The following is a 26560-nucleotide window of genomic DNA, read 5'->3' on the forward strand; positions in this document are numbered from 1 at the left end:
AAAATACGGCCCACCAATGAAGTGTAACTTGAGTACACTGTCACTTAAAATAGAATTAGTGTACATATAGGCCACAACTGCACGAGTTACAATTTGTATGAAAAATTTAATTTCATCACATCAGAAAAATTTAGGTTGAAAGAGATGTAGTACAACCCCCATGAAAATCAGGGCCAATTTGATTAGGTTACCTAGGGCTCTGTGCAGTCCAGTTATGATTTTAAAGGATTCAGATGACATCATCTAAGGGCAAGCAGTTCCAACATTTGACTAACATCAGAGTGATTAATTTTTTCTTAATATGTAATTGAAATTTCTCTTATTTCAACTTGTGTCCATTAGCTCTCAGTTGATCACTATGTGCACCTGAGAAGACCTTGGCTCTGTCTTTTCAACACTACCTTGCTGTTGCAGTGGGGATTCCTGCAACACGTGTATCAGACAACGAGGCCCAAGGAAAAGAATATACGGACCGATTCTTGGTAGATATTTTCAGAGATGTTTATTTTCCAGCCATGTGGCCGGTGACTGCCGAGGAACTGAACAATCACAGGACCAGAGGGTCCTTCCCGGGCAGGGGAACACAAAACAACCAATGGGGAACGAGGCTGACCAAGGAGTAGAGAAACCCCATAGGCCCTGCCTCTACGCTGGGGCCCCTCTCCCAGGACCACATGGCAAGGGGGAGGAACCCCAACACTTCACCCGTTTATTTTTAACAAAAAGAGATTGAAAACTTAACATTGAAAACAACTGGATAAACATAACAAGAACAGTTTCAAACAAAACAAGCCTCCCTCCTGAGTCCTTAAATGTCCAAACGGATTTTTTTTCTGTAATATCTTTAGGCTGACAGAAGGGAGACAGGACTCTCCGAGTATTTGTGGGGAGCTTTGTGGGGAAACTGAGGCAGGAGAAGGTTTCTTCCATATGTACCCGTTGGAACTCTAAACAATAGTTAAATTCTTTCCCCACCCTCGTCATCCTCCACTCAGCATTGGAAAGGGATTTTTGGTGAAACTATTGGTAAAGGTATGGTTTTGTGAGGGAAACCATGGGTGAAAAAACAGACTGGGAACACACTGGGGTTTATAGGATATAGGATAAAAGGGAAAGGTGGGATTAGGAAAGTTAGATTGTATGGGCTGTTTATAATGGGGATATTGTCTAACATGACTACGATTTGCAGTGTATATACTGCCTTTCACAGAAACACCATCAGGCCCAGTGACCTCTGCTGCTTGTAACCCTTTTTTTCCTTGGACAATCTTGAACTCTACTACTTCTCCATCTCCTAAACTTGGGATATTTTTTTTGGTTATTCTTTTTAATAGCAGTTCTATGAACGAATATGTCTTCCTGGTTGTCACATCTTGTTATAAAACCATAATTTTATTTAACATTATAGCATTTTACTATTCTTAAAACCTTAGCTATGATGATCTTTTCCTTTTTCCGAGTGGCCGCTGTTTTCTGTCTCGCTGTGTTTTTGCTTTCACTCGCTTCCGTGTTGGAACTGCTGGAGCTGCCAGGGCTGCCAGGGCTGTTGGGGCTGCTCGTGTCTACACGCTCTCATCACAGGGTTTCGGCTTCCCAGGGTCGCATTTGGGGCTGCATGGGCCGGGCCACGCCACGCCGCTCAGCTCAGCTCCTCATGCGCTGCCGCTGCTGCCACCTCTGGTCGCAGCTGCGCTGCCACTGCCTGGCACCGTGCCCACGTCTCAACCGGGCCTCCGAGTGATGGCCCCCCACGCCTTGCAAACAGCTCCGTCCTGCTGTGTGCCTGGGCTTCACGCAGCTCTGCTCCGCCGCCATCGCCGCCCGCGCACCGCCCCTCTTGGTCAGGTGTTCATGGGGCTCGCTCCACCACGCGCTGCGCGGGGCTGGGCGGGCACTGCCAGGTCGCGCTGCTCCCGCCACACCTCGCTCTGCTGTCAACACTGCAGCTCGCGTCGCTCTGCCCACTTGCAGGAACTGCCTCGCTGCTGCTCGCAGAGCGCTCGGCGCACGTGGCCTGGGTCGCACGGTCCCTGAGGCACGCTTCCATTTGCAAGGACACAGCTGACATTGTTCAACAGTCTCGGTAATTAAATAATATTCATGAAAATATTCTTCCATCGGCATATATTTTGACTCAAAAATTAACTGTGTCCAAACGGTTTTCCAAAAGTCTTTGGTAAGAATCAAGTCCCAAGAGACGTAGAAAAAGTTCTTAAACAACCATGCCAGGAAGTGTTTCAGTTCCTTTTGAGCTTGAATTAAGCTAAAATTTACAAATCGTTCAAGAATCCTTTCAAGTTTAAGATAAATGTCCATATGCGGCTCTGAGAGCCAAGAGTCTTTCCACGGTTCCTCCATAGTTTAGAGATGGAACAGCAAAACAAAAACAAGAAGAGAAATCCAGAGTTTACTCACAAATCACAGTTGCTGTCCCAAGGGATCGATGTCTTGCCAGCATTCACCACCACCTTGCAACACTCCCTCGTTAGGCAGTTGGAGCAAACCCAGTTGGGACAGCTGACCCCAAATGACCAAAGCTGGATCATACCATATGGTATGGGGTACATATCATATGATGTTGTGTCCAGCACATAAATTTGGGACAAAAAGAAGGAAGGGAGGGACATTTGAAGTTATGCATTTGTCTTCCCTAGTCACCATTATGTATGATGGACTGGGGATGGCTGGACATCTGCCTGCCCATGGGAATTGATAAATTAATTCCTTATTTTGCTCTGTATGTGTGCATGGCTCTTGTTTTCCATATTAAACTGTCATTCGATGTGCTCTGTAAAAACTTACAGCATATGGATCATTTGCACTGGACTTCTGTATCTTTGGGTAACTGCTCAGTATCCAGGTCATCATAAATCACCTGCAGTATGGCTAATTCCTTCAGGTACTGGATACCTCTCTTCATGGTGATCCACTTGCCTGAATGGATTAGAGTATCTTCTTAGAAGGTAACCTTTTCCTCATGCCTGGAGGGAGTCACCTTCAGAAGCTGAGGGCTTGTGTCTCATCTTCAATCCGTTTGTTAATGCCCCCTTCCCTAGAAAGGGATTCTGTGTGCTGGATGTTACCCTCAATTTGAGGTTACTGACCCTGTTAACCCAGCACTGGAGCAGCCAAGGTTACTATTTGCTGATTATCAGTATGGTCACTGACTTGTTTATGGGTTCTTCCTCTTCCTCCTCCTCTTGTGATGGCCCTCTGGAGTAGCCCTCTTCATCCACTTCCTCCTCCTTTTCCTTCTTACTAGGAGTTTCTTTCCTTACCAAACAAGCTGACATTTGCATCCAATACTCCTTCTGTTTGTGTGTAGGGGTGACTGATACCAGCACAGGTTGTTCCTCTGGTTCAGTTGCAAAGCCTGTCATGGCAGCTGGAGTAGCCAGGGTTCCCACTGTTTTGCTGTCAGATCCAGAGACCTCCTCCACTTGAGGATAGGGAATTATGTTGAACAGGGCTTGGTACGCCCGGGCCAGGTCCCAGCACATCGCAATGATTTGTGTCTCTCTGGAATTGCTAGTGTGACAAGATACTTTTCCCAAATATTTTCCTAGTTTTTCAGGATTCTGCACTTGTTCAGGGCTGAACTACCAAAACCCTGGAGGTGCCCACTGTCTTTGGTACTTACCCATACTATCCCATGCAGCCTGCAACTTATAATGATCAGCTTCAGAACATATGTCTCAGCAGTATTCCTAAATAATTGTTTAGCCTCAAACAAAACCTGAAACACATTCAGGAGACATCACAATATGAATACGCTGGTTTGAACATCTCAAGGATATTCAAAATTCTCAAGAGCTATTGAAATTAGCCTGGAGGAGAATGGAAAGATGAAGATGAAAGGAAAGGTGCAGGAGTGGGGCAAGTGTTCCCCCTTATCTGCCCCATAGATTGGCTCTCTGAGGAGAAAAGATAAAGGTTGGGACTATTAATAGTTTTCAAAAGGTGGTTCCCTAAAAGTACAGATATGACATCAATAGTGAGCAAAAATACCAGATTAGTCTCACAAGCAGGATTTATTTTATCATATTTTAAGCCAGTGTTACACAGTCCATCAAAATTATGTCCTTAATCCAGTTCCCAGATGTAACAAAAAAAGAACATAGAAAGTAAATTGTTACATAACCCTATTCTCAAAACAAGCACAACAACTCTGACTCCAAATAAATCAACATTGTGATCAGTGACTATTAAACTAACATAATAGATTATTAAAACGAATTTGTTTTAACACACTCTGGTCAGACCTGCAGTCAACTCGCCAAAAAGGACTGTTATGTTTTAGCCCATCAGCAACAAGGACCATGCAACTTCTCACTCAGTGGGATCCACAGTGGTATGCGGGACAGAACTGGAAAGGTTAAACTGAGAAAATTTGTGGATTGAAATAAGAATGGCTTAACAGTTTAAATAAAATGCAATAATATTAATAGAAATAATAATAAATTTTAATGGAAAGGGGGGAAAAAAAGACAGACATAAAACCCCAGAAAAACAAATTATGTAAATGAAAAACAACTGCTCATCACCAACTGACTGATGCCCATCCAGTATCTAAGTAGTCTCCCCCAAGCCAGAATATCACATTGAAAAGTTGGGGTCAGCTATTGTGGCTGTGTTCCCTCCCAGTTTCTTGTGCTTCCCCAGACTCCTCACCAGCAAAGCAGCATGAGAAGCTAAGTCCTTGACTTAGTCTAAGTACTGGCCAGCGGCAACCAAAACAGCATGTTATCCACATTATTCTCATCCTAAATCCAAAATACAGCACTACGCCAGCTGCTAGGAAGAAAATTAACTTTAACTCAGCTGAAACCAGAACACTTAGTTCAGGGCTCCTGTCAGTCTGATTCTATAACCTCATAAGATCCTTTGAGTAGCACTGACATATCCCTCCAAACTGATGTTGTCCACAAATTTGCTCTGTCCCATCATACAGGCTGTTAACAAAGAGAATACTGGCTGCATTATTAATCACAATTAATACTAGCCAAGAGCCTCAGCTCAGCAGTCAAGCTGATTTTCTACCCATGTTATTTATAGAATAATAGAATAGAACCATAGAATCACTTAGGCTGGAAAAGACCTCTAAGATCATTGAGCCCATCTGTAAGCCCAGCACTGCCAAATCCACCACTAAACCATGTCCCAAAGTGCCACATCTACACATCTTTCAAATACTTTCAGGGTTGAGGATCCTACCACTTCCCTGGCAGCCTGTTCAACAACTGACAACCCCTCCCATGAAGACTTCCTTTCCTAAGATTCAATCTAAACCTTCTCTGGTTTAGACTGGTGTAACTTAAGCCCACTTCCTTGAAACATAGATTTAGAGGAAACATAAAGATTTTAGTCATTTTGCTTGGGATTTCAGTAGTAGGCTTGGGCCCAGTGAGGGTTAATCAAAATAGTTAGGAGAGCTGGACCTGAAATAGAGTTTTAGATGTTAGTAACTGATTACCAAGTAATTGATGATATAGAATTTTAGATGTTAGTAACTGATTACCAAATAACTGATGATCTGTCATTTGCATGTTTGTTTAGATGTGCTTAGAATAATGAGCAGAAACATTGATAAGTTGGTGTATAGAATAAAGACAATTACCAATTTCCTCCCTTTGTGGGAGCCCGTCCAAAAGTAACGCATGAGGAAACTTAGAGGTCACTAAAGTAATTAGAATTGCTAAAACTCAGAAAGGCAAAAAGGTCAAAGCAAAGAAGATGTTACTTCATCTTCCTTAGGACCACTGACCCAATTCAAGTCCACCGACTCAATTCAGAACACACACTACGCATGCTTAATGACATTTAAGCTCATTTCCATATGAAGTGGAGAATGGGAGGTGTTAATGTTATGAATATGCGTTTTGTATTTTGGATATTCATAATATTTGGAAATAAAAGGTATCGTGTTTGCTTGTATCGGGGCCTGCGTCTTAGGCAGCTGTCCCACGCAGTGCCTGGCGCCAAATAAAACATACACTTTCTAACTCGAAACTGTTAGAGAGTTTTTGTCTGTCTCAGTTGGATATCGATATTAGATCGATACTCAGATTTTTGGTAAATCATCCTCTTGTTCTATTGCTTGTTACTTGTGAGAAGAGGCTAACCCTCCCATCACTACAATCTCCTCTCAGGTAGTTGTAGAGAATGTAAGGTCTCCTTCCTTTTCCCCAGACTAAACAACGCCAGCTCCCTCAGCAGCACCTCATAAGACTTTTACTCTGGACCCCTCACCAGCTCCATTATCCTCTGCCCCGGCTCCAGAACCTCAACATCTTTCCTGTAGTGAGGGGTCCAAAACTGAACACAGGATTCAAGGAATGGCCATACAGTAAGACTTCTTATGATACACCTAAATTAAACAGTGCAGAGGAACATTTATCAGATATTCCCTGTAAAAATGGGAAAATTCACTAAGCAAGCTGGTCATCTGCTTAAGGGATTTTGAGCTGTCCAAATTTCATAGTACTTGAAATTTTTATGTGAATTGAAATAGTTCCTCCTTTTTATGTCTCTTTTTTTTCTTAAGAAGATGTTGAAATGCATACTGCAGTTATTCTGAGAAAAGCAGGAGTTATAATCCTCTCAGGTGAACAAGGAAAATTAAGATTAGGTTGATTCCACTTTCCAGCTTCCCTCACTTACAGATACACACATGAACACATACCTGCATCCTCCCATTACTTATGAGTCACTTTAAAAATGTGCTGATAGCTACAGCACTTTTCTGGCACAGTAACTCCTTGAAGTAGAGAAAGACATCTTAGTGGCACACATGGCCTATCAGAATTGTTCGAAATAGTATTCTGCCTTGATTACAAAGTGTCCCATCCCACTCTAGAAGGGGAGTTGGGGAGGATTCTTTTTGATAGATTTCTCAGACGAAAATAAAGCATAAGCACGGCAATATTATATCTGAGAACTGTTTCTTGATAAAGAAAGATAAGTGTTCCTACTGAAGGGGGATAGAAAAGGGAGCAAAGAGGGGAAAAGAAAGACGGAGAGAGAAACAGAACACCGGGAGAGATTGTTACCGCTGTACCCTGGGCGCCCTCTTAGCATGCTGAACAGACGGAGCGTGTAAACTGCAAGCTGCGGCGAGTCTGTGTGGTTCCAGGGACAGGCTGGGCGCAATTTCCCAACAGCAGCAGGCTGTGTGTCCCTCCTGTCGGTGAAGAACAGGCTGCCGTGGCTATGTGCTCCTGGAGCAACTGCAGGTTCTCAAGATTGGGGCGCAGCGGCTGCAGGTGGTGGTGGCCGCTCTGTCGGGGAAACAGTGGAGCACTGGGGTGCCCCGGCGTCGAGCTGCCCCGGGGAAGCGGCGAAGCAGGGCAGGACAGGTGCGAACAGGACAGACAGCCAGGGAAGAAGCAGGACCGCAGGGAGAAAAAGGTTGGGGGGAAGGGGGAGCGGGGAGAGGAGCCAAGCTGACCCTCCAGGAGAGCCCCTGCTCCCTCCAAGAAACCCAAAGAAAGTGGCCCCCAGCTGTGTCGCAGTTAACTGTGTTTATGTGCTAGGGCTGCTCCCGTAGCCCGATTTCCCGACTGTTTTTTCCTGGGCATCCAGGGATCTGGCCCCCTCTTGAGCGGGGTTGCTTCCAGACTGATCATGGAAGTTTTCTCTATCCTGATCGCCTGCCAGGCAAAGCGTTCCCAGGGACAGGACTCCCAGCTCATGTACAGCCCCTGGAGTAATTTTCCTCCTCATGTATAACACATATCGAGGCATAAATAAAAATCAGACTGGTGCCTCTCACAAAGTACACCGGCTCACTTTTTTTTTAAACCTAGATCAAGAGTTTGAAGAGACTGTCTCCCTAATAAATATCCTTCATACTTGGATTGGTGGATAGGAGAAGCCCTTTGGATTCCGTGAGACAAGACTTCATTCAACAGCACAGAAGAAAAAGATTGGCCTCTTTAAAAATAATTTTTTTTCTTGTCCTTCAGAGGTTCTGTGACCCTGAATCACTTCCTAAAGCACTTCCATCTGCATTTATTATTCTTCAATTTAGTTGAAAAGAAGAAATATATTTAAGTGAACTGAAGCACTACATACATCTGGGCTCACCATCAACGTGTTGAGACCTATTTTTAACTTTTCAGGACTAGGTCACACTGTGGTGACAACTTCCCTGACATCTGTAGAATCCAATGACTGCAGGAAAGTATAAGGAGGCTTCATGGGTTTTACAAAGCAATAAATACATAATTCTTTCCCTTCTATACATTTTCACTTACTAATCAGTCTCGGAATAAATGGAGAAGAAAATAAGACCAAGGAGGTCTATATCACCCCTATTTTCTTTCTGGTTGTCTTTACAGAATATTTTCATATTCATCTAATAGCAAATATTTCTGTTTATCAAGCCATGCAGAGGCAGTTATGAAAGTTCCTACTGATTATATATCTTGCAAGTTTATATTTTCTTGTTTACTGTGCTATGACCTCAGATCTGAGACAGACAGACAGCTCTACTGTGGTCTATCATACAAAGGTCTAGCCTTTTGAAATGAAGAAAATATTTTTTTTTATTTTCAGTATTGGATCCCTAGATTCTACACATCATTTCATCTTACAGGACCTTAAATACACCTAAGTCAACATGACCTGCTATGTAAAATAAAAATGAAATAAATTCTGGATAAAACATGTATATATGCTGTTAAGTAATGCCACTGCATCATTATTTTTGAAACCTGAAAACTGCTGTCTCCAATTTTTTCATAGAATCATAGGCTCATAGAATGATTTAGGTTGGAAGGGATCTTAAAGATCATGTAGTTCCAAATGCTCCTGCCATGAGCAAGGAACCTTCCACTAGACCAGGTTGCTCAGAGCTGCATGGTTTTGAACACCTCCAGGGGTGGGGAGTCCACAATCTCTCTGGGCACCTTGTTCCAGCGCCTCACCACCCTCACAACAAAGAATTTCTTCTTAATATCTAATCTAAATCTGTCCTCCTTCAGCTTAAGGCCATTCTCCCTTGTCCTATCACTACATGCCATCATGAAAAGTGCCTGCCCAGCCTTCTTGTAAGCCTGCTTTGTGACTGGAAGGAATCATGAATTCAACAGTACAGGTAAACAAAATCATACTTGAACGTTTATTTTAAGTTAGCAAGCTTGTAACATTATACTTGTATGAATAGATTATTCACATTATCATATTCTCAGGCAAAACAAAAACATTACCAGGCAGAAAACTATGGAAAATTAAAATTTGCACTTGTGCATTGAACTTTATAAATATGTAAGAAAAATAATTTTATTTACCTTTGTACTCCAGATGGAATCCAGTAAAACTAACAGATCCATCGCTTCGAAAAGCCAGATGCATGGTATTTGAACTGCTCTCTATCCTCTCTGGCAGTTTGCTATCTTGAAAGCTCCCAATCAATGGGCTATTACTGTCTGGCCCATCATAGATATAAAGAAAATCATAATTTGGTTCTATACTGAAGCTAGAGAACAAAAACCAAAAGGGAAATGTCAGATGGAATATGCTTTGCCTAACATTTTCATTTTTATTAGCTTAAATTTTAAATTTACTACCACCGTTTTAATAAAAGGAAAAAAAAATCCCTCCATTGTCAGAAAAAAATGGTTTGTAGAAGTGTTTTATTAGTAAACACAGAAATACTATATCTTTTGTTTCATTCCTTAGAAACAACAATTTCCTGTTAGCCAGGAAAAAAAGGAAAGCTTTTTAAATAGAGAAAAAAATTAATAACATATTTCTAAAGGTTTAGAAAAATAAACAATCTAGATCTATTGGAATCCTTGGCAGAAATGCTTTATGATATAATGCACTCAGCTTCCAGCCAGACTAAACACTTTCACACAGCTAGAGGATAATCTTCCCACATCTCTGGGAGCAAGAAGAATTTTGCCTGTGATCAGTTTAAGATGAAGTATTGAAACATCACATTTTCTTTCAAACTAAATTATAGTTCATTAACTAAATTAGTTAAGTTCAAACAATTTTAGTTAAAGGCAGAGAGTTAACCAATTTCACTTGCAAGATTGTCCCAATAAAAAAAACCCAGTTTTTAAAAAGGGTAGTTAGTAAAAGAATGAAAATCCAAACTATGTTGTCTCTACTTGACAGTAGCCCCTGACTGAAAAAACTGGAGGCATTGAAGACCTGATAGAGCTCATTTTTTAACTTCTGGGTTATTTCAAAAATATTTCCATACAAAAGTAAAAAGTTAACAGTTAAGTGCCATAGTTTGTCTTGAGTTTAAAAGGATTAGCTGGAGTAAATTCCACTCAAAAGACTATTTAACAGTACTTAGTGGAGTATTTTGTGTTACTCACTCTAGATCAGTCTCTGTGTCATAAATGAGGCAATTCTCAGTAAAGATGCAATCTACTTTGACCAAGACTAAGCTTCTGAGTTTCTATCAAAGAATCATAGCAATTGACCAGATTTCGAGATTTTTTTAACTTGGCAGAATTTGGGATCTATAAACATAGACAGACATAGTTCACAGTATCTGGGGTCACGCTGCAAAATATTTTTTTTTATTCTAAGATGGAGGATCTCCTATCTAAATGTAGAATATAAAAACCAGAATATTGTTAAATATATTGAGCTCATGATATTTAACAAAAAAAAGAAGTGCTACTACACAACAGAAAGTTTCCTCACCAACTTATAACATTTTGAAATCACTAATGAAATAGCTAAATTGTTAATTATGTAAATACAATTACATGATTTATTTCCTTAGAATGAATTCACCAAAACACATGCTATGTCATTCAGCACTATATGACCTACCCTCTAAAGAAGTCATCACATTATCACTGATCAGAACAATAAAGACACTATTATAGAACACCCAGCATAAGAACTTAAATTTGATGGGACATCACAAGTACCATTTTTATCTTTTCTGTGACATATTTCCCAGTTGGTATGCATATTTTTCACACACAATAGATATATTAATTTACACCATGTGCTACATACAGCACAGACAGCAAAAGTTCCTTTGTGAATTCTATTAAGCTCTATTTAGTCTTGTATTGTGATAAAGGAAAATTCTAGAACAATTCCATTTAATAACAAGAACATCAGGAAGTATCTTGAGTATCCTGAAATTATATGGACTAATAAAACTAGATTTAAAGATTACTTTTGAAATTTTGCCTAAATAGCAGGTTTCACATACAAAAAATGATGAATCAATATGTTTCATCATTAAAGACCATCCCGAGTTGCAGACATTTCAGCAAGTTACTCCATGCTGCCTTCTCAGGAACTGAATCTTAGTTAAATTGAGCACCATCCATCATTAGCCAGTGTAAGCAGAGTGCTTTTAAGGAAACAGCAATGAGTTTCCAAGCTCCAACTGTACGTGTATTGACTACTCTGACATATTTATTGTAACTTTTAACAAAGATAGTGATTACTAATCCCTTTGATAGTCATATTAAGTATACATATATTACCTTACAGAGATCTGAACAACTGGCAATAATAAATTTATAAACATAACTTTAAAAATTATAACTAGAAGCTTACCTGATAAATGCTAATGATATAACATAATCACTATTAACAGTGATAGTCCAGTCACAATCTCTACTGTGGGGATAAGGATGAGGGAAGTTTGGTGAAAGTATAAAACCTGATGAGCCAGTCAGGTTTCCTCCACAGGGAGCTGTGAATAAAAATGGATTGAACTTGAGGAAAGAAGGTAAGAAACAAAGAAGCAAGTAACAGCAATCTGTTCACTGACATTTAGTGTCCTCCAAAAGTTAAACAAGAAACAAATGAGGTATTTACAAAGCTTTAATAGAAAGAAATAAAAAAGTATTCACATTTTGCCGTAGACAAATACTAATATTATTACATGAAACACTTTTTTTTGAAATCTGTGTCCTTTTGTTTGCATAATATTATGTCAAGGCTTTTCTGAATATACTGTGAACTTGAAAAATGCTCTGGCTACAGACATAAAAAAACTTGACTGGATAAGCTTTCCACTTTCTACTTCTTGTTAAAGGCATTCCAAAATAACTTCCTTAGGCTATGAAAAATGATCTACTTACATTGATAATGCAGGTATCTGCCTTTTCACCAGAAAAAAACTGACTAGTAATTCAGATCAAGATGCATATAATATAAATAAAATTTTAAAAATATTCAAGTAATTGCACTTTTCCAACTCAGAGATAAGTAAAATAGCGTTAAGTACAATTAGAATTAAACAACCACATTTCTCTATGAGATTTTGAGGTTCCCAGATGTTGTGGAGTTTTGGTCCAGAAAAATAAAGAGTAAAAAGAAGGAAGTTATAATGAATTTTTTTTCTTCAGCATTCCTTATCTGAGACTTCATGCAGCAACAAGAGAATAATCAGGTTTTCTAAAGATCTTTTTTGAAAGAACTTCTTACAATGTTATTCAAAAGATTCTAGGTAAGATTATAAAGATTTATAATTTTGGAAATTTTAATTCTACTAAGTGATCATCTGGGCCTAGGAAAGTAATTTATCACTCAGGTCTTCTGTAACAGAGATTCTGTGACCTCTAAAGTTAATTAAATTTCTTATAGAGTCATATAGATCATTGAGTCCAACCATAAACCTAACACTGCCAAGTCCACCACCAAACCATGGCCCTAAGTACCACATCTACACTTGCTTGAAATACCTCCAGGGATGGGGACTCAACCACTTCCCTGGTCAGCCTGTTCCAATGCTTGGTAACCCTACTGATGAAGAAATCTGTTGTTATATCCAACCTAAACCTCCCGTGGTGCAACTTGAGGCCATTTCCTTTCATTCTGTCATTATTTGGGTGAAGAAATGAATACCCACCTCATTACAACCTCCTTTCAGGTAGCTGAGTGGAGGAATGTCTTCCCTGGGCCTACTTTCCTCTAGGCTACACATCAGCTTCCTCAACTGATCTTCATAATGTTGTTATCTGGACCCTTCACCAGCTTTGTTGACCTTCTCTGAACTCAGTCTATCACCTCAATGTCTTTCATATAGTGAGGGGCCCAGGACTTAACAGAAGATTTGAGGTGTGGCCTCACCAATGCCAAGTAAAGGGGGATGATCACTGCCCTGGTCCTGCCAGCCATACCTTGCTGATACAAGCCAGGTGGCTTCACCACCCTAACTGTAAAAAATTTCTTCTATATATCTAGTTTGAAGATAAATTTAAATAATCATAATCATATGAAAAAAAATCTGAAATTTTACTTCTTATTAGTTTCATATAGATAATTTTGCAGAAAGCACCACTGGAATTAACTGTTTACAATGAAACCTTTTTTATAGATGTAAATATGATAAACAAGACCTTGCTTGAAACAAAACAGTAAAAACAAGCAAAACAAACCCACCAAAAACAACCCCAAAAAAATGGACCTATGAATTTCTGGAGAAAGTCTGAAACTTCTGGGAGAGAGTCTATACTTCCCCATAATGTATAGTTAACCTGAATTATAAAATGTCTTTTTGCATGTCAGAATTTTTAATCTCATCCCTGAGAAAACTAAGGAAACACAATCACTTAAGATTCTGGTATCTCAGCAAGATTGGATCCAGAAAATTTTTGGAGTGGAAAACATGTAGCTATTTTGTGCAGCACAGGAATAAGAAAAGGACTGTCTTTTGGCAGAGACATGCTCTCCAATTTATAGTTTGTCAGAATATCTTCAGTATAGAAGAATTTCTAATTATTATCTTTCATTCAAATACATGACTCAGTATTTAATTCTTTGTTATTTTCCCATTGCTATGACTTTTGAAATGAAGACATTCTTAAAATTTTGCTAGCGGCAAGACTAAGGGAATCAAAACAACTAAGGCACTCCCCCAGGTAAGAAAAATTAAAAAGTATATTTACCCAGGTTTGAGCATTAATAATTAGGAGGTTCAAAAAGACACTTGTGTGTAAAGAGCTAATAAAATAGATCTAGAATATGGTACAACTATACACCTTAGGAATTACCCCTCCTTCTTATGCTTTCATCAAAATTATGTTTGTTTTTTTCTAAAACTTTGATAAACCATGATGATGTTGACGTTATCTGTAGGGTAAGTATTGCACAGTTTGGATTCACAGTCGTGGGAGCAAAATTAATGAATATATTACAAGTTAGGAGAAAAAAAATCAATGAACTTCAGGGTGTACTGAGCTACAACATACAATTTTGAAATCACTTAGCTCCAAGGCAAGGTTTGCACACTCTATTTTAGTCTATTAGCAGTTCATATTCCCCAAGAAAGTATCATTACAGGAAATCAATAGTAGATAACTTCATGCTTGATAGCTGGACAAATAAATCAACATAATAATCATTCTTGCTACTCTGTGTACAGTAGGTGTTTTGCATGAGGTGTGGAACTTACCAGCATTAGATAAATGGATGCATGCAGGTAAAAAACAAGTGTATGCCTTTTTTATATGTGCTATCGACAGAATGCCAGTTGAGTACCTACAGTTAATCTATTTCACAATATCATCAACTCACTATTGATAGTGATTAAAACTGCTGGTACTACTTTATAGCAGGGCAATTATTTTTCACTTGAAAATTAAATTTTAGAAACAACAATATCAAATAAGGCCAGCATGATAAAAGACTATTTTAACTATAGGGCCCAGAGTCCTAGAATTCCTTTTACTTTTTCACTTAGACATTTACAGATGTTCAGTTATCATTAATATAAAACATATTTTCACATATAAGAATTATAAGAGATGAGCAATAAAATATTACTTTACTGCAGTCTTCCAGAAAATAGTCTAGACAATTCTTTTTTCAAGCCCATACACTCACACTACGCAGGAAGGCATAGTAAGTAGAGTAAGAACAGAGAAAACAATACTTTCACATGTCAAGTTGAATAGCCAAGACACCAAGTCAGTACTGCAGTACTGCATGAACAGGGTAGATGGTGTGCATGCATGCATAGGCAAATAGAATGCAGATTTTACTTGTAATAGGTAAGGCCAAGTTAAGGTTATTAAAGGAAAGAGTGTGTTTGAAAGCTGTGCAGTGCTCCTTGCAGTTATAATCTCTGGCAAGTTCCTCCCTGCAATGTTTGTCCAAGAATAGGCTACCAAGGATAGTAGTCATTGACATTGACTTTTTTGCTTTTTCTGTCCCAGATCATCAAGTTATAAATGAGATGGCTCTTAGAGGGAAAGGATGAGAACTATTATACTAAGAACTACAGAGGAAAGGTTTTGGTTATGACTATCAGAGGTTGATGTAAAATAATTTCTAAGATGTGCAGTAAATGTATTTTCTTTAAACAAGTTTCTAGAACAGTGTGATTCATTACATAAGGATTTCTATTTTTATGAAAGCATTATTTAATTTTTTTTTCTGCATACCTATACAGACTGGTGGGTTTGGCTGCCAGAAGTACCGATTTTCTACCTGAATGCAGGTTATTCTCTCATCTCCTTGAAGTTCATAGCCAGGGTCACATTGAAAAATTACAGTGTCTCCAGGTTCTCTTCCATCGCCATTTCTAGTTCCATTCATGGGGACACCAGGATCACGACAGGCAGTGGCTACAGAACCTAGCAGCAAAGTGAAAACAATAAAAATAAATTTTTGAAAAAAAACATTTTTTCAATCTTTTTTTTTTTCCATTTTGTTACATTTTTCTAATCAGGAAGCTCTGCAAATTCAAAATTTTCCTAGTCACTTAAAAAAGGTTGAGAAATCATCCAACAATCTGCTGCTTTTATACTATTATTTTTTGCTACCTCCTTTAGTTATTAAAAGTTCCTATTTTTTCTGTTTTGTTTTTTTTTTAATTCTGTGAGGCACTGCAATATATATAAAGGAAAGTAGGAGATTTCCTATTACCCTGGACATTATTTAGCACTTTTAACTTAGAGTAATTTTTAATATGAATAAAGGAAAAACCAGATGAAGGACTTAATGTTTTCTGATTAAAGTATGCCTGCACACATCTTCAATTCTCCACAATTTTATAGTTCATAAATATATGTATGGTGTAACATTTAGCAGTGACCTTGGAAGTTAATTTATTGATCACTCATATCTATACCCTTGCACATGACCTATCTACAACACTAGACTTTTGTAGTAATAATAAAGAAATCACTACAAAAAATGCACAAGGGTTTAGTCTGAGCGAATGTACAGCTATGTATAATGCATATGTATGGATTATTACTGAGATAACATACAATCACAATGACTACAAGAAAAGTATAAAAAATATACAGATCAATTCCTCATATTGAACATATTCTGATCAGCATATTAAATATGTTATGCACAAAAATATGTATGCTTAAGCAAAAAGTAAGTACATCAATGTCTATTTAAGTAAATATTATTTCCTACTAACATTATAGAACTGAAGCATGTTATATGTATTACAAATAAATACCAAATGTCAGAACTAGTCCCACTGAGCTCAGCAATCTGTGTAACATAAACACAAAGTGGCAGTACTGAGATTTAATTCAGATGTCCTCTTTCTGGGGAGTTAATACCAGCAGACAGCAATCCATTCATCCAAAATGTATGTGGGTTTTGTATTAACATTTTTTTTGAAGAGAAAATTTTGGTCTAAACATGTTATTTATCTAAAAAAAAAAAAACCTCCAAGTCTCTTTCTGTCCAAGACATACTTAATAAAAAATATAAGAATTGGCTCTGTAAAGTTACTGGGAATTTTTGGGGTTGTTTTTGCACATAGAAAGTACTGACTGTAGGGAAAGAAATCCCCACAAATAAATTCTCACAAAAAATCAAGTATTACAGAAGTAAGGGAAAACTTTGCTTCTTAGTCCTCAAAGATTAAATAAATATTCTTTAAAATGTTTCATAATAAATGAAAGATAATGATTTTTTTTTTATATTGTCATGCCATTTTTTAAAACTTCTGCTTTAGGCACTACCATGACTCCTGTTTGTATCTTTACATATGCTGCTGGGTTTAAATTTAGAAAAAATATTACTAAAATATGAAATTACTAAATTCACTGCACTGTACTTGCAGCTCTTGTAAATGTTACATGCAAGAGAATAAGATACTGGAGCTAGATTACACTGGAATTGAATTTCATCAAATATGAAAAGGTTCATAAGGTTAATGCAGGTCAGAACTAAAAGAAAAAATTCTTAAGGTAAACTTAGACTGAAGCAAGTAGCAAACCCAGTCATATACTAATGTGCATCCCTCCCTGCTGAGAACACAGGACACACTGTTGTCTTTTGATTGGTGTTAGCAGTCAGAGCAGTCTACATTGGAGACAAACTGTGTTCTGCCCACTTTAATATTACCTACCTTGAATTTTGCCATAAAAAAGAAAAACACTTCTCTGCTTTATCTAAAACATGGAATTCCAGAAGAATGGGAGGTGATTCTTACTCAGAATTTGTAATCAATCTTGAAGGGCCAAAAAGAGAAGGATGTTGGTATAAACTTTTTATTTTCTATACATCATATTGCTCTTACTAGATTGCAACATTCTGCAAAAAAATGAATATGGCTGAAAAAGACATTAAGAGGCCACACAGGAATTTCTGATACAATCTGTTTGGGTTTTTTAATCACTTAGTAATATTTATGCAAATGAACTTTATAATATGAGGTCTGTGTGCCAAACTTACAACCTTACCTTTATTTGCCCTGTATAGTAGTCATCTTGCATGCTTGCATGCCTGCTCAACCCACCTCCTGGTCTTTTGGCTGTGAAGCCAAATTGATGAAGCAGGGATTGGGTAAGTGGAGAATGAAATGGATGGAAAACAGGTTGGTGCGCCAGGTTCAGAGTGTCCATGATCCAAAACCTAGGCAGGAGCTGATTAGCAGCAGTGTCCCTCAGGGGTGGTTGTTGACTTCAATATTTATTAAAGATGGGGACAATGAGACAAAGTTAGCTTTTGGCAAGTTTACGGACACTGGATGATCAGTTGATATGCTCTAGTGCAGGGATGCTATTTAGGGAGGTTTCAGTAGGCTGGAGAAAAAGCCTGAGAGAAACTTCATCAGGTTCAATAAAGGAAATGCAGAATCCTGCATCTGGAACAAATGAATCCCAAGAAACAATTTACCAGAAAGCAATTTTACAGAAAAGGAATAGAAAAGACAAAAACTCTTCTAGGAAGCATGTGTGCAGCAAAAGCACAAACATAGCAATCACAAGATGCAACAAGCAGCACTCCAGCTGCATAAAAGAAAACTCTGGTTCACTATAACTGTGGTCAAACAATTTTTTTTTTTTTTTTTACAGAGGGGTTGTTATCTGTTTGACTGTTTTGCGAGCAGGCAATTGCACTAGACGTCTCCAGAGGTACTTTGCAACTTAAACTATTCCATGAATACTTTTAAACTTTGCAAATTCGCACTAAATTTAAATCTAAAAATAAAACCATTGCTTTAAGACTGATTTCTGCATTATAACACTAGAATACAAAATAGACATTCTCTGTTCCCACAATCTCACCGTCTGGGTTTTAGGCTTTAAAGTAGATGATTTCTAGAAGTCTAATTCTCATTTCTTTCAGAGTTTGTTCAGCATTTTGCAAGACTCTATTAAAAGTATGAATTCTAACTGAAGGATTTATGAATTGGTTTGAAAGACCAGGTGAGTTTCTCAACAGGCTGATAAGAAATAAATTATTTTATTCTAAATGAACAGGATGTAAGAAAGGGAAAGAATGCAGCATGCCATTAAAAGTACAGAATATACTTTGCTTCATTGTAAATAAATAATCATTTTGGTTAGATTTGCCTAAAATCTGTGGGAAATTTTGTTTCTGTATTCTCTGTAAAGTGCTACTTGAAGAGAGCAAAAACCCTGCATAATATTGTTACTACATTATATGGGATTTATTTATTCATGTAGTTGCATGACATTATCCTCAATATCATCATCAGGACAATAAAACAGTGCTGACTGTTAGTGAAAGCACACTGTAAAGCTACAAAGCTACTAACTTGGAGCACTTAGTATAATTTGTCCCACAGCCTTTGGAGATGTGATATGGTAAAAATAGGTAATAACTTTGGATAGGTGTGAATACTGGACAATTCAAATATATATACAAGGTTTTGAAACATATTTTGCTCTAAATTTTTAATATAAATTAAAATTTTTAATATATATAAAAATCTATTTTTTCTATTTATTTTTATATATATATATACAATTCTGCATTTTTTTGTTACTGTTGTTGAAAGCAAGAACTCCAATGTTTTGTCTCTTTCACCTCCATTTCAGCATATACACATGCCTCTACAAAGCATTTCAACAACTGGAACTGACAAGATTTAGATACCAAATTTCAGCTGTTATTTTACTTTGTAATTTTAAATGGTGGTAAAGGCTTATGTATATAAATGATGGTAGAAGTTTATCTATATATATGCATGTTTGTTTGTTTGTTTTTATTACGTGTTACCATACTTTGTGGTGGAAATAGGTGAGCATTACGGAATTCCAAAAACTGATCATTTCCTTAATCTTCACTTTTTTCCTGTTTAATTAACTTTAAAGATAATAAACCAGGAGAAGGTATCCAGAGTTCCACAACTATAGTGAGATTAAAGCATAAATAATTTATTCCTTCATGGTATTTCTGAAAACCACATATATTTCTTTGTAAGCACGTGTCTAAATTCAACTTGCTTAATTAGGAGTGGAATTAACTTAAACTTAGCTGTGCAAAAGTTAGGCATCTTATTAATAAGCTTGTTTCCCAGATTCCCTCTACAGTCAGGAAGTACCACAAGGGAGAAACTTGTACTTAATGTCGGCACTTAACATTCTCATGGGCTGGAGCAGAAAGAAACACATGATTTTTTTCCATTGAGATGGAAATGCTGTATTAGTAGTTTGTATTAAGTGTTTAATCTCTATTTTAAGAATAAATCTGTTATTAGTTAAATTCTATTTTTACGTGGTTGTTGTGATATATTCACCTCAAAAAGGAGGTGGAATTTTTTTTTTTTTTGATAAATAAAATTTTCAAAATAAGAATCCTCAAATATGTAATTATCTTTTTTTTTGAGGGAAAAATTAAGAAATAGTTATATAAGAAAGAAACTGGAGAAGGACTATCTCAGTACTGTATGCAATTATAGAACCAATGCATCTCTGGAGAGTTAACATATATTACCCATATATTCAAACTGAATTTCTTAATGGCAGTTTTCTGTCATGTCTTCTGTAGTCATAAGGGTTTTTTTTCATGTGCCTGACTCTAGCCCACCATTATTACTATTAAAAGCTGTGTATGTTTGCAGTTTTTTTATTTCAGAGAGCTTATCTGTGTGTTCTGTTCTGCATTCTCAACCCTGTTTGCCTCTTTAATGTTTATTTTTTAATATTTATTTTCATTACCTACTTTCAGCCTATTTTTTTTCTCCTTTTGAAGTGCCAATACTGTTTATGAACTGTATATTCCAGTACAAGAAGTGGGGGGTATTTTCTTATTGTGTATTCAGGGACCTCAGTCACTGCCTTCATCATTCCCCATGAAAGTTTGTGGAGTAAGCAAAAATTTTGGGAATTACAAAGTCCCTGATGTCTTTGATTGTCCCTGCAATGCAATCTTGACAGCTTTCTGCAAATTAAATGGAGCAGGCTGTCACAATTCCCCATAAGTTCACGTATAAGAACTAAAGTTCTTTGTGACTTATTAGAATAGATAAAGTAAGAAAAGAATACCTCATGTTTTATTCTATTACCATAATTGGAAACTCAGAGTTTAGGAAATATTGTCTTGAATAACTAGTAAGCTGTGATTTGTGAGTGTAATCAATTAAATTCCTATTAAAAGATATTTTTTTACAGGAAACAGACAAACCTCAAATGTGTCTATTACCTAATACATGCAGCATAACAGGTACAAGAGTGACTCTGTAGCAAAAGCCTGTGAGTGATTATCTGAGAGGTTTTTCTCCCTAATGAAGATCGAGAAATGCAGAAACCTATTTTACTTTTTCTCTTGGAACTTCTAGTTTAGAGTAATTACACTGCAATCAGTCAAACCATTTGGGCTAGATAAAGAATTAAGAGATAATTCTTGATCAAGAATTCCAGGATGGAATGAATGTGGCTCATGTTGAAAGTGTTCAGTAGGTGAGAGATTAGTGAACATATTAGATACACTGAGCTTGTATGCCTCTCTACATGGTCAGAGTGAAAGAAAGTATTTCAACAGTTATTACACAGTTCTGAGCTGAGTGTGTTTGTAAAATAAAATTCCAGATTGCCTTCTGGCTTGCAATGGGGCATGGTTTTGGAGCAGATGAATTGTTTTCATTCGGATGAAGCTAAATTTGAAGATATACTACTGAACTGTGGTGGAATGACTCTGAACTAAGAATATTTCTGAACAGCGTTGCCAGCAGTAGTTCAGTACCAGCTGTTTCAATCTATGTTTCAGCTCCTCTTAGTTCTTCTGTGTGATGTGCTAACACATAAATAACCGAAGGACCCAGAAGTGAGACTTAATATCTCAGATAGCCATATAACCATATTCTTTAATTTAGACTTTGAATATGAGACCACCAATCCTCCAAAAATAAGTACCATTGCACAGGCAGAAGGATTTACTCTGGAGAGTTGCTTATCTTACCCCATTTCTGCTAGGTGACTCGAAGGAAGTGGGGCAGAATCTTGGTCAGAATCTTTGCAGCCAAGACATGCAAAAAATTCAGTTCCGTTCCCCCCACAACTTGTTTTAATTTTTCCTAAGACCATTCATATAAACAGATTCATGTGCTCTGAGCAGTGGAGACAAGGGAGTGTCCTAAATCTCTCTTTATGAGCAGTACAATACTGTGCAAATGCTCCTACAGAGCCACAGAAGCCATTAAACCAGCGTTCAGTCGTACCCAGAAAAGATGTAAACACAGATCTCTACAAGTGTCCTTTATGTGGGGTATAAAAACATTTTGATACATCTTTTTAATAATAAGGGACTGAGGTATATTTAATCAATAAATCAGATAATTAAATATTCTAAATTGATCATTCCTGCTTCAAAAGCAGTAAGTTACTGCCAGGGTCAAAAAGTTTCTGATAGTTCATAAGCCCAAGAAATTTAATAGGTGACTGAATTGTCTTAAAAGGACAGCTCAATTCTCATGCAGGAAAGATACCTTGGAACAAGGCATTAAAAATGTGACAAGGTTTTAATAGACTCCACTGATACTGGAAACAATATAATAAATTTTGTGGGATTTCTTGGTGTTAACGATGATTTCTAAATTTAATGTTCTAATGCATGCCAAGTCCAATATCATTAAAGAGTCTCAACCCCAAACTTGAAGAATTAAGGAAATTTTGGGTTTTTTTTTCTTTTTTTCTCCTTTTTTTTTTTTCCCAGAACACACAATCAGGTCAGCAGCTTCAAGCCTTCCAAATTTCAAGCTCTTCATAATACACAGCATGCCAGAAATATTATTATTAACTTATTTAAATCAACATATTCTTCCAAACTTTTTAAATAAATAAACTCTCCAAATTTTAAATAAAGGGTTTCTGGTATTGCTGGTCTTTCAAACTCACATCAGCCTGAACCAGTCCTGACAGACTGCGCCTTCAAAATTCAAGCTTGTCTCAGAAGTCACATAATACCTTTACCTGGATGGACACTGCAGTCTCCCTGCATCTCTAATGCTATTTGAGAACCAGGTCAGCCTGGTATTTGCTATCTCAAAGCCAACCTTCTATACAACTTTTCCTGGAAAAGAAGGAATAAATTATCTACAGCGTTTTCATTGTCTTCTGCCAACAGAAACACTGCTGATAACACTTTTTTAATCTATTTTTAACTTTTTTTCTGCTGTAGATCTAACAGAGATTTAGAAGCATAGTCATTGTAATTCTTAAGTAAATTCTAACCACAGACTCCATTTGTTGATTTTGCATGACTTCATGGATTCTATCTAAGTTTGTCAGTTATTGTTTGAAGATTAAAATGGGAAAATATTAAGAATAAATCACAGAATCAGAATTTCATTTGGGACAACGTATCCCTTCCACGAAATAACTTCAACATCTTGCACAACCAGGGTTTTCTAAGTTGTCTAGGCAGGTCCCTGTGTTAAGGAAATGTCCCTGTCCAACCATCCTGGACCAACTCTGGCAGTCACACTTGCACAACCAAAACTTGGGCCAAGGCTCCTTCACAGCTACACACCCCACACTCACACAGTCAGAACAAGTTTCCTTACCAGCTTGACCCCCTCTCAGACATCAACTAAACTTGTTTACACTGTAGCCTCGTATAGTCTCTTTTTTGAGGGGATGAGAATGGGGGGAAGAGGGGAACAGTGGACATCAAGTTCTTTCTTAAGGGTCTTTATCTGACTTTACTGTAACATAGGATTATAGATAGGTTATCAGAAAGGATAGGTTATGGATCTTACTACTAAATACGCTGTAGTTCTTCAGGAGATAACTGACACAGGTTTAATGAGATAACATATAATTTTAATTTTTCTTATTGTTTTTGTTGTTGTCAATTTATACTAGTTGTTAAAATCATCCAAAGTACTACATTTCTCTTACTGTGTCTTAGTGGAATCCTTATGAGCTATTTTATTTCCAGTTCCTAAGTAATAATCTTTTTCCATTAGTATTCACGCTTCAGTTCAGACCAGGTATTATTTCTTAGGCATTTGCTCATAGCTTTGGCACTGAGTATGAAACCCAGCCCCAAATAAATACATTGACATATGGTTTCAGATAATTTCTGAAACTCAGTAGAAAATGGATACTGTGACAATATCTAATCATGTTGGCAATACATTCCAGCTGGAAGAAGTGTTTTGAAAAATCTTGATTTCATTTAGACTGCATGTTTAGAGCTTGGGGTTTTTTAGAACCTTTTGGTTCTTTAAAGCTTTTTATACCAGATCCATCCCCGTGTCAGATGGCATATTTCTTTATGTATACATATGAATACAGTAAGATAGAAATACCTTCTCAAAAAGAAGAAAATATGAGAGTCTTGGACAACAGACAATGGCTGACCATGTAGTGAAAAATCTTACCAGTGGTCATTCAGTTCTTAGTACCATTTCTACTAAAAATATTATTAAGATGATTTGAGGTAAAATATGTCTATTTCATTTGTTTGTTTGCAGAATAGTGTGCAACTTCTTTGTTGCAACTGCTAAGGATACGGTTGTACCTTTAACTGAAATCTTCTGAAGAAAGGGGAAGATTGTTCCTATCTTAAAAGTTAAATTTTTTATTTTGTCTTTTAGTTTCACAAATTGTATATATGCATTATAGCTTTATAGTTCCAAACCACCAAGAATATTTTGATAGTTCTTAAAGATAGGGCCAAATCTTTAATCTGTCTGAATTTTTTACTTTCATTAAATTTTTCCATTAATTCTTTATATATGTTTGTTTGTTGTTTTTTTGGGGGTTGGGTTGGCTTGCAGAGGGGGATATACAGTAATTGATGTTTGGCAATGGTACAGAATTGGCCTCATTATTTGGTAACATTCTGTCCATACACTTGAATGTCATCACCCTGATCTTTGCTAAGGCAATGAATTTTTTCTATTGAAGAAAATACTGTACTATAGTCACTTGAAAAAAATTACAGAACACTGTCAAAGAATAACTTCTGTTTTCTTTAGCATTATACACATTACATCTTACCAAAACAACAACGGAATATAAATAAGAAGAAAGATTTTATATTTATATTTTTTGCAAGATTTTAAAATTCATCTATGTAAATGAACTGTATCTCAGAGTGCATGTCAGAATATGTCCAGTCAGTAATTGAAGACATCAGTCCACAAATAATTTTTTCCACATTCATACACATAGGACTGAAAGATGAGCATTCATTAGTCAAGAGTCTTTTCTATATCTGTCAATTATGAGATCAGGCAGATTACTGGAATGCTATTAAGAAAAAATAAAATTTCTTTGACAAAAAAATAGCAGCAAAAATCTCCCTTTTATATTACTTTCTTACAAAAGAGCTATCCCTGGCAAGAAATGGGGTAAGAGGGAAAGTAGGAACAGACAAAACTTGAAGTCAACTCCATTGTAACATGGTGTTTGTGGTAGGACTTGATGATCTTAGAAATTTTCCAGCATTAATGATTCTATTACATTTGTACTTTGAAGAAAATCATATGATTGTGTATGTGGATGTAGACCAAAATGTAAAGCTTTTCTATTGGTGTCACACCTAAATATTAGGAAGGTACCTGGTACACAAAATAATACAACCCATATACTTATGACAAATTTTTAGCAACTAATACAAAACAGAAAATAAAATATATGCTATTAATTAACTATCCAAAGTATCTTAGTTGAAATAATTTCAAGGATTTGTATTATTTATATATATAAATATTTGGCTGTCTGGTGCTGTATTTTGATCCATTTTTGACTTGAAAGAATTCAATGAAAGAGGTTGGATTAACCAATGAAAAAAAATGATGAGGAAGTTAGAGAACCTTTTCTGAAATAGAAAAGTAATTTTATTTATAATATTAAGAACCACAAAAGTATACTTTTGTACTTCCAAATTCACTTTGCTGTATACACAATTATAAATATCTGTAATGGGCAAATACATGATTGCTCCCTTCTCTTTCTCCTTCACTTTTCTCAAAGATTAAGTTTTCGATTTTGTGCAGAATTTACTGTTAAAAATAATTATTGCTTATTTAATTGGTGTTTTTCCAGTATGTACTGGGGTCTTCATGCTCTGTCTCTGACAGTTGAGAGAAAATGTGCTGTAACAGGTATTTCCTGTTTGTATATTGCTTCTGGCCTGTTGTCAACTTTTCACTCTTCTCCCAGTTTAAGGATAGACCTCTGGCATCTGTTCTATAGCTACATTATTCACGTCATTTAGACATGTTCCAAAATTTTCAAATTATAATCTTACTGTTGAATCACCAGAGGTTCTTGTCTTCCTATTACACATATACACAAAGTTTTTGAAATATTCTGCTTTATTATACATCTTTTGCTACTTTGATTTTCAGGATTTGTGGGCTCTGTTTTCTATCATGTTACTTAATTGTAGTCTCAAAGAAGACTGCAGAAACTGAAATGTTGTAATGTTTAAATTAAGAGATACTGTCGTGGTCATTTGCAGAGGTCCAACACAAAAATGAAAGACATAGACACATAAAAGACAAAAGACATATTAGACCAAAATTCCACTCTGCCTAGTGATGAGATGTGAAGTCATTTATTTCTTTGTTTACATTAGAGGTATAAAAGAAGCTGTACTTTCACTAGCCCTGGATAATTGGAGGAAAGTAGTGAAGCACAATCAGGCTGAGTTCCCATATTTCATCTGAAATTCATCACTTTCACTCCTTCCTTTCAGAGTAGTGTCCAATTGTGTTAAATAAAAAAATTACCCTTTTCAACCATAAGAAACTCTCCATTATTCCTTAGTTCAGCATAAAATAAATAGTTTCTTGCCTTTCTACTCTGGTCTTGTGAGACCCCAGCTGGAGTATTGCATCCAACTCTGTGGTCCCCAGCACAGTAAGGACATCAGCCTGTTG

At 36.8% G+C, this 26560-nt stretch overlaps 1 protein-coding gene across 3 annotated transcripts in view; it reads right to left on the reverse strand.

Annotated features, from left to right (window-relative positions):
• CSMD3 (CUB and Sushi multiple domains 3) overlaps positions 1-26560 on the reverse strand; it is a gene marked incomplete at both ends in the record, with an annotated part of 604245 nt that overhangs the window by 165597 nt on the left and 412088 nt on the right. For all 3 annotated transcript variants that reach the window (XM_082293775.1, XM_082293774.1, XM_082293773.1), the window contains 3 exons: positions 9291-9478; positions 11548-11686; positions 15384-15575. In XM_082293775.1, coding sequence (XP_082149901.1) covers positions 9291-9478; positions 11548-11686; positions 15384-15575 — 519 coding nt within the window. The remainder of the gene's footprint in view (positions 1-9290; positions 9479-11547; positions 11687-15383; positions 15576-26560) is intronic.

Source organism: Coloeus monedula (assembly GCF_965178545.1).
Source record: "Coloeus monedula genome assembly, chromosome: 1".
Lineage (NCBI taxonomy): Eukaryota > Metazoa > Chordata > Aves > Passeriformes > Corvidae > Coloeus > Coloeus monedula.